Source organism: Enoplosus armatus, chromosome 5 (assembly GCF_043641665.1).
Source record: "Enoplosus armatus isolate fEnoArm2 chromosome 5, fEnoArm2.hap1, whole genome shotgun sequence".
Classification (NCBI taxonomy): domain Eukaryota; kingdom Metazoa; phylum Chordata; class Actinopteri; order Centrarchiformes; family Enoplosidae; genus Enoplosus; species Enoplosus armatus.
In genome coordinates, this window is record NC_092184.1 from 4,221,450 (window position 1) to 4,239,531 (window position 18,082).

At 42.8% G+C, this 18,082-nt stretch overlaps 1 protein-coding gene across 1 annotated transcript in view; it reads left to right on the forward strand.

Moving 5' to 3' along the window:
- The window catches only part of LOC139285864 (unconventional myosin-Ic-like), a 54,134-nt gene that overhangs the window by 26,445 nt on the left and 9,607 nt on the right, over positions 1-18,082 (forward strand). The window contains exons 2-15 of the mRNA XM_070906536.1: positions 5,944-6,099; positions 6,560-6,675; positions 8,796-8,994; positions 10,170-10,250; positions 10,639-10,818; positions 12,080-12,178; positions 12,994-13,104; positions 13,601-13,672; positions 13,957-14,076; positions 14,497-14,570; positions 15,085-15,190; positions 16,299-16,379; positions 16,743-16,834; positions 17,091-17,185. Of these exons, the coding sequence (XP_070762637.1) occupies positions 5,944-6,099; positions 6,560-6,675; positions 8,796-8,994; positions 10,170-10,250; positions 10,639-10,818; positions 12,080-12,178; positions 12,994-13,104; positions 13,601-13,672; positions 13,957-14,076; positions 14,497-14,570; positions 15,085-15,190; positions 16,299-16,379; positions 16,743-16,834; positions 17,091-17,185 (1,582 nt within the window). The remainder of the gene's footprint in view (positions 1-5,943; positions 6,100-6,559; positions 6,676-8,795; positions 8,995-10,169; positions 10,251-10,638; positions 10,819-12,079; positions 12,179-12,993; positions 13,105-13,600; positions 13,673-13,956; positions 14,077-14,496; positions 14,571-15,084; positions 15,191-16,298; positions 16,380-16,742; positions 16,835-17,090; positions 17,186-18,082) is intronic.

Consider the following 18,082-nt stretch of genomic DNA (forward strand, 5'->3'; position numbering starts at 1 on the left):
TCTCTCTTGTTATTCTTGTTGTGGCTTTTCCTTGTGGCTTTACTAATAAGAGAAGTGTGTGGATATTATATTTTGTATATTGCAGCAATTGCGGCTACTTTTTACTGTTGGTGACGTTTGTGACACCATAGAGCAACATTTCAGTCCGACACAAGGATATATTTGTATATATGGTGGGTGCTTAGTGAAGTAGTGACCAAATATGTTATATAGAGTAAGTCCCAGACTCCCAGCTGCTTGTTGTGTTGTTTTGGCCCACATGTTCTCAGATAGTCTGGTTCATTTCTGCAGCCTGGAGGACTCTCAGCTAGCTCGTCCCACCTGTCTGACTGCTCCACAGTCTCTTGGGATGGAAATGAACATGCTCACTGCTTAGCCTGGAGGGGCGTTTCCATGGTAATCATAATCAAAATGTTAAGCTTGGATCCTGCACAGGTGTGGAATGGGAAAGTGTGTATTCTACTTCATCATCTACAAATGATAGTCAGACTTATAAGACTGATAAGAAGCTACCCATGTTGGCATTGTGATTTGTTGGCCACTTCCTTGTTCAAGAAAGCCTGTGGTTGACTTGTGGCCTTGTCAAAACCAACCAGCACCGTCAGCTCTTGCATGGCTCCTGATGTCACACTTGGCATCATTATAGCCCCACTACATTTTCACAAGGACGACATTCATGTTTCAAAAATGGATCTAGACGTTCAGTATTTCTTCACTTGCCCCTTTCTTTCTACCAGTGAGTGCAGAACAGATGAGAGAGGTGAAGAAATCAGTGCCAGACAACTGATTCATAGTGGGGAAAACGTAGAGAAAGGGCAAAACATTCTGCGAGTCGCAAAGCATTTCTTCATCAGCACCACACGCCCCACTCATTTGGTTGTCATTATAGAAGTTTAACAAATCACGAGAAACAGAAGTCAGAAGAGCAGCAGGACCGAATGCTACACTCCTCTATTCTCAATTTAATCTGGATCTTTTACATGCACAAATGTTTAACTACTTTATTTTAACTCTTGGTTTAATAACTCTTTGAATCCCGTCCAGTCTAAGACATTACATTGGCTCTAAATTGTTAGAAATAAAGCAAGATTGTTTACAGACGCACATATAAAGATGAGATTTGCCAGTACTATAGACATACTACAATTCAACATACTAAAAAATATGTGTAAACAAGTGGAGCTGAGTAACACGCCTGCAGGATCCATAACCATCTTTTTAATCATGGTAGCCATTGCAACACACTCTATTACACAAATTAGTGGTGAATACATACATGTTTATGCTCTTAAATGTCGAAAAATCGATTACACAATGGACACTTACCAAAATCAAATGCAACGAGCCAACACAAATAAGCCAGTGAAGAGGAAAGGCTGTCAAACGTTTTGTATTTCAAGCCTGGTTATGCAGGTTTAGATGGTCGGTTTTGTCAATTCTCATCATTATCCGTCCTTGCTTCCATCATGAGCACTGTATGGCGCACTGAAAGCAGCAGGTTAGATGAGGTTTACATAAACAGTGTGACATCTGAGCTCCGTGCACGCACCCAGGACGATGTAAAGGTCAAGCTGCTATTGTTCGCAGGCTGGCTGGATGATCAAATCCCTCTGCTTTCTCCCCCCTTTCTCTGCTTCCCTTAGATGTGGTCGCTTTTCCAATCTGTCATTTGAAAGCGGACGGAGGAACTAAAAAGAGGAGAAAGCACAGGAATACGAAACACGAAATGTGAAGAATTGGTACAAAAAAACATGGAGAGAGGAAGTGAGATTCAAGATATGGTGATTAAAGTAGGTGACGAAAAAGTACAAGGTCCCATGAGTTAAATACATCATACTTTAGGTCAATTCTTGCATTAGCCAACTTAAATGCTTACTTAACTTAAATGAAAGAAAGAATGGTTATATTCCTCAAAATAAGGGATATAAAAAATATTTGATCTATACCGAAACTCAAGTATTTGAGGTAGGTAGATAGGGGAGATGGGGCAGCGTGGTAGAGGATTGTTTTAGACTGATATACTGGGCTGACACCTGCCTCTGGACAAACCAGCTAATCATTCTTCTTAACCTCTGATATGAATAACGTTCTGCACTTCAGTTCGTTTGTTTAGATATTTATCGGTACCCCCCCTCACAAACTCATACGAGTCAAGCAGTAGTAGAAGTAGAGGCCTTAGTAGGGAGGTGTTCCTCTTCAGGTCTCCTCCTGCTAACCTGGCTCCAAGCTGCCTTGTTTGCTGCACAGGATTTGGAAAACATGACGACATGTAGGAGCCGGGTAGGCATGTACTTGGCGTTTTTCCTGAGACCGGGTGGAGGTCCGGTGTGCGGCACTACACGCAGGAAAGCCAAACAGTGAAAGCGGCATTGGGAAACAATGAAGTAATGGAGAGAGAGAGAGAGAGAGAGAGAGAGAGAGAGAGAGGACGAGAGACTGAAAGTGAATGAGAGATTGAATGTATGTATGGAGGAGGAGGAGGAGGAGGGGAGAGGTGAGGAAATAAGGCTCTGGTTTCTTTCCTCGCAGGCGCCATAATATCTGGAGGGTTTTGTAATAAACCGTGACATCTTTATGTACATGTACATCAGTTTTGCTACTCCTAATGGTGATTTAACGTGTTACCAGACGACGAATTCCTTTACGTTTTGGTGTAAACACAAAGGATGTTGGAGTCCCACACACTCAGCTCTCAAGGTCCGCCCACGCACGCACACGTACAGCTGCACTTTCTTTGCTTTTTGTAGAAATGTGTGAAACAATAGGTCACCAGAGCTCATGGCGTCCAGGGGTGAGAGAAACAAGATGGTGGGATGTGGGACATATGAACTCACACATGCTTACATATTAATGCTTTAAATAGTACTAGTACTGGTATCAATACCACACAGATGCTACAAATCACAATGCTTTTTGCTCTTTTCCTTCCCTTTTAAAGTAAAAACACTAGTTGAGCAGCTACTTTGTCAGAAATACAACTTGCTGAGGATTTGTTGATGAATTTTGATCAATGTAATTATATTGCGTTTCCTGTGTAGGAGAGTGAACAGTAACCCTGGATTACATGCATGCATTGTTTCCTGTGAATCCCTTGTGCATGTGACGGCAAATTGAACCCAGTATGGGAATGGAGGTAGGAAGGTAATTACTGAATGTAAACACACTGAATGGCTATTGGTCACCAAAGACCATAAATAGTGTCATTTCATGACAATCTTAAGTATAAATTTAACCTTAAATGCACCCATTAAGCTTTGAGTGTATTGTTACCCACACCTACCACTTCTGTCAGTGTGTCAGCTTCCTGTCCTTGTCACTTGCCACTCCTCTTGATGTGTGGTTTGTTTTGAGGCAGCATTTAGCCTGAAACAGAGGCATCTGTAAAGCCTCCACAGGTGCTGTAGAAGCCTGCAGTGAATGTAGCCAATGTGTAATAAAAACAATGCTAATATTCCCTGCATATTCTATTTAAAGGCACTTAATGTGGGAGTTATTGTAGGGTCTTGTAAAATTTAACAGTAAAAGCCTTCTCTTCTAAAGGGATGAAATCAAACTGTCCACATTTGCGCCATTGTTGTGTCCTTGTGAGGGCGTGTGCACGCAAACACATATGCTCGCCCAGATTTTACAGCCTGGATTAAGAACTAAAAGCTTGAGTTACCATCAGATCATAAAGATGAGAGGTGAGTCAGCTCTGACAGCCTCCCTCTCAGCCAGGCCACTTGCTTCTTTGAAAGGCTGTAAAGATAAAGTGCAGGGGTGGTTCTGTTAATTAAAGATCATAAACACAAGAGGCAGTGCTAGCTAGTGGTATTAGGGTTTATAGGGACCTGCTGTGGTGTCAGTTCTGTTTCCCTGAACTTGTTCTGTGGACCTACAGACATAGACCAAGGTCCACACCAGTGTCCCATGGCTTCTCCCCATGTGTGACGCACCATGGGACACTGCAATTTTCCTTTGAAATCCAGGATCAAACGTGTTCATGCATACTTGTGTGAAATCCGATCAAGATGTCGTGCACGTGCGTGTCTGTTGTGCAGTGATTTAATGGGCTCGGTGTTGTGTTGTTGGGGTCGCTGCTGTGTGGAATTTCAGGGAGTATTGTTAACTTTCCAGTACAGTTTGAATGGAGCAATGGCACAGGACTGGAGTCATAACCTGGCATCCATCATCTCCTCTTCTCTCTTTTTTTTTCTCTTCTTCCTCTCACCCCTCTGTCCTCTGTGTTTTTTCCATCCTGTCTCACCCAGCGCTAATTAATATGTCCTCTCCTCCCTCAAGCTTTCTCTCCTCTTTCTTTCTCCATCTCTTCTTTGTGGTCTCCTGAGGGATGAAGACTACTGCACTGCTTAGCACAACAACAACACCTGCTGTACTTGAGTGTGTGTGTGTGTGTGTGTGTGTGTGTGTGTGTGTGTGTGTGTGTGTGTGTGTGTGTGTGTGTGTGTGTGTGTGTGTGTGTTGTCTGTCCCTGTCCCTGCCTCTACCCTCCAGCACAAGTCGACTTGGTTTTAGTTCTGTCCAACTCAGTACATGTTAAACATGGATGTGGGTAACATTCGCAATCTTATGCGTAAAACTCAGGCCTCTATTTTAGAAAACGGCTTCCTGGGCATGCGCGTCGATGAGCTTAAACATGTAAGTGTTGCAATTTAAGTTCTGATCGCACTTCAGGTTCTCAATTTGTGCTGTATATTTTTAAATATGTGCAAACCTGGGTGGGGCTTGGTGCTCTTTGGTTGAAGTGATACATTTCCCCCCGACACGTTTGGGCTTGGCTTCATCTCAGTTTTTAGAGGTGTTAAGATCACTTATGGGCTGTTAAAGAAAACTGGACGCCATAAAAACATAAACTCTCCACTTAGCTTCGTTGGATGTGTATGACTTAATGGGAGGTCTGTGGATGGTTCATGGCATTGGTCTGAATGTGCTCTGTTGTTGGTTGAAAGCTGTGGGGGTTCCTAAAAGTTGCTTTGAGAGCTAATGGGACAGGAAGGACTTAGTGGACCTTTATTATTATTATTATTTATTTACATTGATTTCAGCACGTTACTGATTGGGGTTGTTCGTAAGGCCAATTGCAACACTTTTTCATTCTTGACCGTGAAACTCAAGGTCAACTCGCTACCCTTTTCCAGAGCTTTTAACAGCATCTCATGGTCTTCTCCATCACTGATGAGTGCCCTGAGATGTGATTGAAAGGTTCAGAAAAAGCTACTAAGTGGATCTTGAGTTATGATTGTTTTGTCAAAATCACTTCATTTCTCATTTTTTTTAAATTGTGACCAGTGTAAGCACTGAGTGGGACATTTTACAGCTGAAAAGTAAACTTGTCATTGCACACTGGTGCAAAAGTGACATTGAAATATTACCAACCACAACATGGATACATCTGCAGTAAGCTAATATGAGCGGATATACGGGCCCAGTCGATTTATTTGCCATGCTCTAGACAAGAGTATCTGGCTTTTGGCTGTTTGATTTTTAACGATAGGCAAAAGATTACAATCTATTATAACCATATTTTCATTTATGCCATCATCTACTCTGAAATCTAGTGAGAAATTGTTCCTGCATCCCAGTTTGAATTCCACACCCACCTGATACTTGTACTGCATCTTTTTACTGTCTGATGTTGTTGGGGTGTTAAACAAGGTGGTACACTACGTCCACTGCTTTTTATTAGCATGTTCTTAGCAATAGATGGTGCAGCACTGGTTTATGATCTCAATGATTGTTTCTTTGAGTCCTCGACTTTCTGGCTAACCCTAATAAGGACAGACTATGTGTGCGTGATGAGTAGCTTTTCCCTCCCTTCTATGTTTCTCCAATTTGTCCTTGCATGGGACAAGCAGCGTTTGATTGATGAAGTGTTACACTCCATAGGTTATGTTGTTATGTTCAGTCACTAACCCCACCTACTCCCTGCTTGTCCTCCTCTAGGTGGTGGCTAGTGACGGGGTGCGGGCTATGATGGAGTCGGCCCTGACAGCCAGAGACCGGGTGGGCGTGCAGGACTTTGTCCTGCTGGAGAACTACACCAGCGAGGCCGCCTTCATAGAGAACCTGCGCAAACGCTTCAAAGAGAACCTCATCTATGTAAGTGGGTGTAGTGAGGAGGGTGGGGGTTTAACTAAATGTGTATGTATTAGAGCCCGGCCATTGCTGGATCTTTGAGGTCAACAGTGATGTTTGAGAATAAAAGATTTGATAACTATGTACTGGCTGATATTCACGGTGAAAAATGCAGCTTATTGTATTTGCACATTTGGTTCAGACAGCTGTTGGGTCTTTCCTGAATGTTCTCACTGCAAAATTACTTAAAAAATGACAGAAGTTTGAATTTATCACTCACATCATGCTTGATATGAAAACACACACACATATATACACACACACACACACACACACACACACACACACACACACACACACACTGTCCCAGCTAATGTGGACAGGTAAAAATGTGATACAGTCAGACATTTCTAGCCGTCTCTGAAACTGATGATGTATTAGTGGTGGAGTCACGTAATGTGACTGTATGTTCCCTTTCCATCAGACATACATTGGTTCAGTGCTGGTGTCAGTTAACCCATACAGAGACCTGGAGATCTACACCAAGAACCACATGGAGCGATACCGTGGAGTCAACTTCTACGAGGTCTCGCCGCACATGTAAGTATACGACCTTCTGCACACCTTGGCAGTGTACAGCTCAGCTACACATTAGCTTAACATTTTCAGAACTCTCGCTTACAGTCTTAAAAAATGACCGGCTTTAAAGGTACGAAAGATGCGCAGCAATCAAATGGAGGGAAGCAGGTTTCAGCAAATAATCCTTCAGAACATGCAATCATTAAAAACAGTCTATCTTGTTCCTCCCAGTCTCATATGGAATTCATACTTTGTGCCTGACCATGAATGCAGCATTATATACATGAGTGAAAGTTGGGAAGAATGATTCATTGCACGTCTGCTCTTACAGGTGACTGTGGGTGGATGTTTACCATTGCCTTGTTTTTGTTCCAACACCCTAAAAGGAGTCTTTTCACCCTAATATGACATAACATTTGTTGCACCTGTATTCTAAATGCTGCCACAGTGTGTTTGTTCAGAGAACATGGGAATATTTGCCATAAGCGCCACTCTCAATACGTAATGCTCTCATGGTCTGACTGTCCTGTCCTCTATCAGTTGTTTTGCAAGACGTCATGGCATGAGGCAGTATGTTTGTTTGAAAGGTTACCGCAGGAGTGGTCGGGGAATTCCTTATTAAATCCTCCCCGACGCCATATGTCGGCTACAAAACAATCAAGTGCATTATGGAGACTCGAAGTGGCGTCATCGAAAACATTTCAGAATCTCTCACTAGCTCTTTCTCTCTCTGCTATAACCACTGCTCGTTTCTTTTTTTTTTCCCTTTTTTTTTTACTTCAACACTCGAGCATAGGGCCAAACGTTTTCTCTCCCTCTGAGTGGAAAGAAAGATGTGCTTTGGCAAGTAGAGGGGGAGAGTTGCAGAGAGAAAACGGGAGGGAGAGGTGGAAAGAAAAGTAAGCAAATGATGGTACCAGGCAAGAGGTTTCCTCCCTTGAGAGGGAATTCCTCTGACCTGAACCTGACCCCCCCACATACAGTATGATGCAGATATGGCCAAGCTGGTGGTTTTATCTTCCAGCAATTAGTCTGGTGTCAGAAATGTGTCCAAAGAGGCTGAAACAACATATCAGTGCTGATAGCAGCAACGGGGCTGACAAATGATACTGTAACTAAAACAGACTGTGCTCCGCTCTGGACTTTATGATTCATACTGGTAGTCCAATGTCTTTCCATCTTCACACACAGTGAGAGGCTGTATGTTACATTCAGACACAAGTTTTCCAAGAGAGGCTAAATGTTTTCAACACATCATCAACACCATGACTGATGATTAATTGTCTCACATGTTATTCTGAATCATGTAAATGCATTTTTCTATTTTACCCATCACTTCAGCTCAGTTTAGTAATGTTGAGCAGAAACCAAAGTTACTAATATTTAATGAATATTTAATGTGTACTGTTTTGACTGTTATCAGTCATTTTGGATTTAAACTGCCAATACAAAATAAGTTTGCCAATATTTAAAGCTGATCTAATCAATATACTTATATTAACAATAGATGAAATGAATGTGTGTAATGGGAAAAGGGTCACTTGTAGTGAACTCACAGAATTGTTAACCCATTATTCCCCTCAATTCTGTGGATCTTTTTAGCATCTTTCATCTCATTGTTTTGGTTTTACTGTCCACAACTTCAGGCTCTTGCTCTCAGCAGTGTTGATTCCAGCTGCAGCAGGCAGCTGTTTCCAGCGAAAAAGCTCTGAAAACACACTGTACACTACCTGCTACCTGACTAACTGGTGAACATAGTGGATTATTTAGCAGCTAAAGAGGCAGATATGAAGAAACCGGCGACCCACATGTAAAGCTTTGCTGCATGGCACTTATAGTGGTCAGAAACTGCCCAGGGTATCGTTAAGGTCTTCCTATAGCCAAGGACATTTTTTTTTAATTATGTATGTAGTATGATTTCAACAAATGTTATCATATCTGAATTATATCACCAAATGGCCAAATCCATGTATTGGTGTAATTCATGTTTTTTTCTGAAATATTTTGACATCAAATGTTTTCCCAATTGCAGTCCGAGGCCTGTTTGTGTAACACATGTTTGTCGTTCAGTTTTCTCTTACTCTTCTGAACCTCCTGCTGAACAGCTGCCTGATCACGTCTCTCCCCTTCCACTCCTCCAGCTATGCAGTGGCAGACAACTCGTACCGGTCCCTGAGGACAGAGAGGAAGGACCAGTGCATCCTCATCTCTGGGGAGAGCGGCGCCGGGAAGACAGAGGCGTCCAAGAAGATCCTGCAGTACTACGCCGTCACCTGTCCGGCCAGCGAGCAGGTGCAGACCATCAAAGACCGCCTGCTGCAGTCCAACCCTGTGCTGGAGGTGAGATGGCACGTCGTTGATCTGGGAGAGCGCCTGTCCTGGACAACACTGAGCAGGGAGCTTTTCAGCATCTTGAATTTGTTGAAATTCAAGTCAGCTGAACTTATTATGCTGTTGAGTGATGAGCTTCTGGTTGATGCTGTGTTGATGAATGTGGCCTAATACAGTAGATGCTGTATGTTGGATTGTTGATGAATTTGCTTTTTATAATAATAAGATCTCAACCTGTCCGAAGTGACATGAAGAGCTGATAAAGAATAAGACACATGTATAATATGTTGTTATATAAGTCAATTTTTTTTAGGCCCAAACAATTACTAAATGTCATACTAGAGAAGAAATCTGTCATCTTAATGTTGTTATGCACTATCGCTTCTGTTAGAGCAGTAGAAACAGCAGCCAGGCAATAACCTGTTTGATAAAGAGGCATTGTTATGCCTTGCCGACAGTCAGAATAAGTGTACAGTGGCCTGCAGGGGTCAAATATAAGAGAAATACAGTCAATAACCAGCGTTTTTAGCAACAGTTATTGATTTATCTGCCAAATATAAAGTCTGTTAACATCTTGAAGTCAGTGAGGGGAAATTGTGGAACGTGCAGCCAGTATTATTCACCTCCACTGTGATGGTTATAATGCAGTTCATTTGATTATCCTGGATTTTATTGGAGTGTTTGAATGTCCCATAGTTTAAATGCTTCCTCAGAGGATTCATTGAGAGTCATCAGAAACAACAGTGAATTTCCATATTCACATGTGCTTTCAAAAACCTACATTGGTTGAACAAACCTGACATGCAAACGCATATTTTGATATATATTTGAAATGTTTTTGCCACACTGTAAAGAATAGAGTGGTGATTGTTTCTGTGTTTTGGTGATGAAGGCAATAGAGAGGTACTAGAGTTTACCGAAGTGCTTGTTGTGATGTCTGGCGTGTCTCTGCCAGATGCTCTCCAGATGTGTATATGTGTGTGAGTGTACACCATGCCCTGTAATCTGTGCTACTGTCCTATGCAAACACTGCCTGTGGTTTTCTCTTTGTTTCACTGCTACCTCCTCATCTGCTATCCTGTCTTTATCACCCTTTTTCTCTCTGTTTCCTGTCATCTCTCTGCCTCGTAATCCGTCAATCATCACTCCTCTCCACTCTTTATCCCACTCTATCTTCTCTCCAGGCCTTTGGCAATGCCAAGACGTTGCGTAACGACAACTCGAGCCGCTTTGGCAAGTACATGGACATTCAGTTTGACTTCAAGGTGAGCAGGATGGTCTGATTTACACTGGCAGCTACTTTACTTTAGTAAACACTGTTCAGCAAGTCTTCTACCGCAACATATTGAAAACCAAACAGGAAAATCCAGGCTCTGTTGTTTTGCATGGTAATATTAACAGTGTAAATATACTTTGTTTTCTGTAACAGCAATTCGCTTTTGCATAGATTTTTTTTAGAGTAATTAATCACATCACTCCTCCCTCCTTTATCCCTTTTATGTGGGTACACAAAATATGTTATGGACTACAAAATCCCTGTGCACCTGCATGCTATATCAACCCTCCATCACACCTCAGTACCCCAGCCTTACCCTCTCCTCCTCCTCCTCCTCTTCCTCCCCCCTCCCCCCCTGGCCTTTATCCCGTCGGCAGGGTGCCCCGGTGGGAGGCCACATCATCAACTACCTGCTGGAGAAATCCCGCGTGGTCCACCAGAACCACGGGGAGAGGAACTTCCACATTTTCTATCAGCTGATCGAAGGAGGGGAGGAGGACCTGCTGAGACGCCTGGGCCTGGAGAGGAACCCTCAGCAGTACCAGTTCCTGGTCAAAGTGAGTATTTAGTACTTTCATAAACGGAATACATTTTTTCTGAAAAAGGAACAAAACTGTACTTTCATTGCTTGAGACTATGAGGTCGTCCCACCAATTGTTATCTTAACAAGTTCTGAGATTTAGTTGGATTTAATGCATTCGTGCCACTTCACAACTCTTGAAATTTCTGTGTCTGTGAAGTAATAAGAGCACCTGGTCAATGTGAGTATGTAGTGCATTCAGCGTCAGTATTTATTAGCTGCATTTATGTGATAATAGCCCTCAGCATCAGCAGCATCAGCATCAGCAGCAGCAGCAGCAGCAGCAGCAGCCACAGCTGATATATTGATTGCACTGCTGCTGAAAATGTGCAGGTGTGTATTTTGGCAGCACCACTTGATACATCCAGCCAAAGAAAGCTGAGATAGATAAAAGCACACCACTCAAAGTAAGCCAAACTTTTCTAATGTTCTCTAAACAACAGCAGCCCTACAAGAACTTTGCCCTCGTGAAATGCAGTCTAAAATTGGCAACAATGCTAAGAGTCATGCTAGCAGCTTTGTGAGGCTGTACTGAAGTGCATCAGTGCAGGGTTTTGTGTTTCTGTCTTTTCCGATTCCTGGTTTAAATTTTGGATAGAATATCTTAATTGCCCAGGGAAGTAAATGTTGATGGGTAAACCTGCAACAATGCCACTTCATAGAATATGGAGTCATTCTCCACGCCTTTGGCCCTGGAGCGAAACCCTCAGATGAATATAAGCCATCTGTAACCATCTGCAGAGAAGTTGGAGTATGTCTTTCTCCTACTCGCTCTTGCTCTCTCTCTATCCTGTCATAAGTCATTGGTCTGTACCGTGTGTGTGTGTGTGTGTGTGTGTGTGTGTGTGTGTGTGTGTGTGTGTGTGTGTGTGTGTGTGTGTGTGTGTGTGTGTGTGTGTGTGTGTGTGTCCCAGTGGGAGTTCTGGTTAATAGGCTCTCAGTCAGGGACTCTCAGTGCAGCGAGAGGAGCTTTCCTCAGGGGGCAAATCTGGCTTAAGGCACTAGCTGAACCCTCCCCTCAATGAACACACACACACCAACAGCTACTGAGCAAAAACACCTCGTGTGTGTTTGTTGAAAAAGGTGTTTACATCACGTATAAATAGGTGTTTACTTCACATGCACCTATTTACTGGGCATGCTCCGAACTTTACGAGGAAATAAAAAGCTGAAGTAGATTTTAAATATGTAGTCTGTTCATAATTTTTTGTGTGTGTGTGTGTGTGTGTTTTCCATAGGGTAACTGTCCCAAAGTGAGCTCCATCAACGATCGCAGTGATTGGAAGGTGGTGAGGAAAGCCTTGACTGTGATTGGCTTCAACGAGGACGAGGTGGAGGTAAGGACCAAGTCCAAACTGTGTAAATCATGACTGACATGTTTGTTTATGTCACCCAAAGTAGTGCAGCAGGAGGAAACTCTCTATTTTCCTGAAGTAAACAGAGCAGGTGGAAGCTATGAGCCCTTTACTCCACATTTCTAAGGACTGTATGAAGCTTATACATGTTGCACGGAATACTTTGCATTTTCAGTAGTTTGATAACTACTAAATTCTTAAAAAAAAACAACCCATGATAGACATCACGACTCCCACTATGTGTATTAATACAGTTTTACGATGAACAGTGAAGTGGTCCATGTGCCTGAGGGGGCTGAGGCTGTTTCTGTTTCAGACTTGCACTGTGGATGTTCGTATTTGAAAGTGTTTCTTAGACAGAGTTGTGTGTGTGTGGCTGTTATTATATGGTGAGAACTTATTTGTGCTCAGCGTGGGAGTCTTGGTTGATGTTCATGAGTCTGGGCTTGCTGCCAGAGCTTTTTTAGATCTCACACTGCTCGTAGAGTGAAGAGCAGGTGTGAGCGTGTGCAGCTCTGGGATACTTGGTGAGCATGTTGCTACATTCCTATCCTGTTCGATTCGTAACCCAATTTTATCAAAGCCACCCTTATCTGCCATAAAGATAGCCTCGGCAGTAACTTCAGATCTGTATAATCTTATCGTGCCGCAGCCTCTCATGTCTTTACCTTTGTTCTCTCCCTCCTCCTGAGTGCCCTTCTCTGTCCCCGCTCTCCACCTCCTTATTTTTCTACCCATATTGTTCTTTCTTGTCCTTATCTCTCCTTCCCCTCCCTCCATGTGTTTTCTCTGTGTAGGAGTTGTTGAACATAATCGCCAGCGTGCTCCACCTGGGGAATGTGCAGTACGGCGGGGAAGAAGGCAATGCCTGCATCACTTCTGACACACAGATAAAGTACCTGGCCAGGGTAAGATGCTGCACCAAGCAGTTTCATAAACACTCCAAACAGGCCAGGGGGAGCCTGGGCCTGCATTTATCAAGTATCTCAGAATTCCTCTTAAGAAGAGCACTGGAAGTTATTTATGAAGCTTTCACTTTTGGCAAGTTAGGACTGATTTCATACTCTAAGACGCTTGATAAATACATGGCTTGGACTTGAGTTTGAAATTCTATGACCACGAATAAGCGAATTCATATATCCATATATCCTACAAATGATGGGGAAGACTAAGATCCATTTGAATAGTCTGCTTTAGAAATGTGGATCATACTTTGGAAAACATCCCCCATTGCTTCCTGCCCCAATTTTCCAATTATACGTCATTAGACATAATCAACAGATACCATCCCCAGGATGTCACTGCTGCTGAGCAGCGTGACGTCTGTCTGTTTACAGGACTGCGGATCATTTCTATGTCATTGGAGTGACTGTAATGCGTGCTAAAGTTGTTGTGCTTTTCCAGTTGTTAGGAGTGAATGGGGCAGTGCTGACGGAGGCACTCACACACAAGAAGATAATTGCCAAGGGAGAGGAGGTAGGTTTGGATACACACTCTCATTGTAGTGCGAGTGTGTGATAAGCGTTTGTATACAAAGCTTTCCTGTCTGTGTAATGTCTGGTCTGGTCCAATGTAATTATATTGTAACTTGTCTAACTGTCCCTGCTGAACCCTTTCTAACTCTTATTGTCTGTCTTTGCCTGCCTCTACTCGGCCTCTCTCCTTCCTGCCTGTGTGTGTGTGTGTGTGTGTGTGTGTGTGTGTGTGTGTGTGTGTGTGTGTGTGTGTGTGTGTGTGTGTGTGTGTGTGTGTTTCATCAGTTGATGAGCCCGCTGAACCTAGAGCAAGCGTCATCAGCTCGGGATGCTTTGTCCAAAGCAGTCTATGGACGCACCTTCACCTGGCTGGTCAACAAGATCAACGCTTCGTTGGCATACATGGTACACACACACACATACACACACACACACACACACACACACGTAGTCACTGCAGTGACCCCTTGGTATGACTACATAGTTTTCACTAAATTTAAATGTTGGATACATTTTGACTTCATCTTATGTTACTGTCATGAAATCACTCACAAGCTAAATCCAGAGATTATCCAACACTGTAGTGCAGAGCATGTTGGTGTCTCCCCTTCAATCTATTACAGCACGGCGCCACCTTGTGGACATTACCCATTATTATTATTATAACATCAATAATATCTTATTCTTGTTTTGGGTGTCATGACTGTGTTAGTTATTACACACTTTCTTGACCATGATTATTTAGTAGAAGGTTTATTTTAAGGCTTAATGTGTTTTTCCTTTCAAATAGATACCAAGATGAGTTTTGTTCTGTTTCTCTAACAGGATGACTCCTACAAGAATTACTCTGTCATTGGCCTCCTGGACATCTATGGTTTCGAGGTCTTCCAGAACAACAGGTACAGTATTAATGCTTTTTGTTCGTGCTGAATTTAAACCTCACCTCTTTAAAAGCGGACTGCAGTTTAGAACAGACATCCAACTCAACTGTACTGTTTCTTATTTAACTTCAAGTAATGGAACAAAACAAAAAATACTGAAAACTAACTCAGGCAGTTTGATCAAAAAGAAATAATCTTTGCACAAGGTGCCTGGAATTTTCCGGGAGCTTTCAGCTGCATCTCGTGGTCTTCATCGGCTGCTGGAGTTTGCTCAGTTGGTTACCAAGCAACCTGAGTGAACTCCATATGCTGACAGGCAGCTGAGAGTTTCCCAGTAAGAATTTCTATAAGGTCAATATGTAGCCTCCAAGCTGAACCTACACAGTGTTTATGTACCCCATGTTTATATGTGGTATGAATTATGGTAAGATTAAAATGAGGCTTTAGTTAAACATCCGTCACCAGCCCCTCAGTCACCCACCAACAACATGCTTATGACCCTGTGCATTGTGTTTGTCGCTGTGTGTTGCAGCTTCGAGCAGTTCTGCATCAACTACTGTAACGAGAAGCTGCAGCAGCTCTTCATTGAGCTCACCCTCAAGTCAGAGCAGGAGGAGTACGAGGCTGAAGGCATCACGGTCAGACATCGCTTTCTTCTCTCCCTCAGTGTCCGTTGTTTAGTCCAGATGTTAATGCACCTTAACTGCATTTACACCTGGACTCTGTATATGGGTATATGTGTTGTTTTCCTTTGGTCCCACCTTCTCCAGCGCTCTATCATGCGGTTTTGACATTTTGTTTTCACCATCCATTATCGCCCCATTTCTCCTCCCTCAGCCGGGGCTTAGGCTTTGCAAAGAGCTCCTAATGTGATCGCTGTTGCAGTTGTGTTTTTCAATGTGAAATTGGTAATTTAATTTATCCCTCTGCTGTTTCACTTGGTTGCACTAACAGGCTTGTGAAGTGATTTACAGTAAGTGCACATGTTTTTTAGAAGAAGCTGCCCCATTAGAAATGACGCCTTTAACCCTGTTATTGTTAGTTATGTATCTTATTTATTCACATTTAAAATCTTAAATGATACCTCTTAAGGAAATGACATGTCAAAAGAGGTTTGCATTAGAAGATGATATCTAATTCCAGATCTCTCTCTTGAATATTCTCCTCAGTTGCTCCCTTTTGTCATTGCTCCATTTATATTCCTTGCATTTATATTGTTTTGCTTCTTTGGAACAAGGGCCTCTTCTGTTCAGTCTAATCTAAATGCACTGGTCAGAGAGCAGGTTGTGGGAGAAACTTGGACGCACCTCTCAAAGAGCCCATTATCATCTGACATCAGGGCCGTGGGCCGCGCTCTCTGTCATCTCTGTGGAAATGATGTGGCTGTTAGTGCTAGCATAACCTAACGCTGCTGCACTCGGCCCCCGTGGAGCTCTGTGTTCATGTGTGTGTCCACATGCAAGTGGGTGAGCAGCGTGTCGCTGTGCCAGGATTCCTGGGATTCTGCAGATGATTGACTTTACGGTCATTAAATAGTTCAGAATAGTTTTAATTGTATCAGGTTTAGACTGATAAATTCTAGAAAAATGTATGTGCTATACATTTTTTAAGTTCATACAGTGAGAGAAACACTCTTGAAAAAACAATGTAATTATGTTCATTTATGCCAGGCAAGGCCAGTTAATATCCATGACAGGGTTTATTTTCTCATGATCTCTAACCGAAACAGTGCTTGTGTCTTTGCAGTGGGAGCCAGTGCAGTACTTCAACAACAAGATCATCTGTGACCTGGTGGAGGAGAAGTTCAAAGGCATCATCTCCATTCTGGTGAGGAGACACGCTGCGCTCTGTCTCTGCTACAGAGGTCTCATAGCTTAAGAAACTAAGAATTTGATCTCAAAAGAAAGCTGACTTATTAAATTCATCCTGACAAGAAAACAACCAAAGATATGTGGCAAGATAAGGTGACACATTAAAGGAATAGGTCAACATTTTAGGAAATAATCCTGGAGGCTTATCATCAGTCACTCAGAAGCAAAAACTGGTATCATCTGTATAATAGGTAATGAATGAATTGATTTGATGGTAGTACTAATAGCCATTCGTGCAAACTCCTAATGTTAATGTAAATGATATGGGGACATAGACTAGCAATGACTGATTGCTGCTCTTTCTGTCTTCCCATCACAGGATGAGGAGTGTCTGAGACCTGGAGACGCCAGTGACTTCACCTTCTTAGAGAAGCTGGAGGACACTGTGGGAGGACACCCACACTTTGTCACGTTAGTTTGATTCCTGTTTTTGTCTTCTACAACTACTGCAACACCACAAATATACCCAAAGCAGTTTGGTGTTACAATACTTTAAAGTCTGGCTATTGACTGGCTTGTGGTACCAGACTCTGAACTATTGAATATGTGTCCAGTCCATGTACTGATATATCCATGCTGTGTGTGTGTGTGTGTGTGTGTGTGTGTGTGTGTGTGTGTGTGTGTGTGTGTGTGTGTGTGTGTGTGTGTGTGTGTGTCTTCTCTGCAGTCACAAGCTGGCTGATGCAAAGACCCGGAAGGTAATGGCCCGTGACGAATTCAGACTGCTGCACTACGCTGGAGAGGTCAACTACAATGTCAACGGTGTGTGTGTGTGTGTGTGTGTGTGTGTGTGTGTGTGTGTGTGTGCACTGCTGTAAACAAGGCCAGTGTGACCTCAAGTCCTTGGATGTTAGGTGTTGTGGTGGATTGGGCATGGAGGTACCAATACCATTTGTTAAATATAACACGTCTTCAAACCAAAACAACCTGATTTTAAACTTTTGTCACAATGTGAAGGGAGTTACTGTAAGTTCTCAAGTAAATGAGACAAACAACAAGTAGACAAACAAATAGAGGCTGGCTGCTAATAAAGACCTGGTGAGAGTTACCTGGACTACATTTTCTAGCTCTAATTTCATCAGTACAACAACGTAGTCACGGTATACTCACCCGTCTGCTGCTCTGAGTTTCAGACTAGCACATCCACTGTGTGGAGTATTTTCCTGTCCTGGATGCTTCTATATCAGAGTGTCCCTGTCCTCTGGACATGATCTACATGGATCATCCACTGCTGACTTTTTTCCTGGGACATGTTAGCTTTAGCCTCAATCTTCAGTAGCCGTCAAGTGCTTATTTAAGACTTTACAAGTTCACATGTCAACTGGAAACATTAAAAAGTCAGCCCGAGGCGGCGCTTTTCAACCAACTCATCCAGCTCATGTCAGCTTAATTAGCTATCTAGCCGCAGCTGCTAAAGTCTGGTAGCGGGAACTTTCATTTCAGCAGACAAAATCAACAATGGCCGGCTCGAGGTGACATTGTTTCAAAAATGACCACGAATTTTTGGTGGTAAATCTGCGGCTTTTATCGTAGTAAACTGTAAAAGTGCTGTGCGAGAACAGAAAGCTCAGCAAGCGCAGCAACAGTAAGTAAGAATGGAGGGACTTAGTGCACACTCCTCTCCGGGCGCTTAATGTATCAAAAATCAAGTTCTCATTC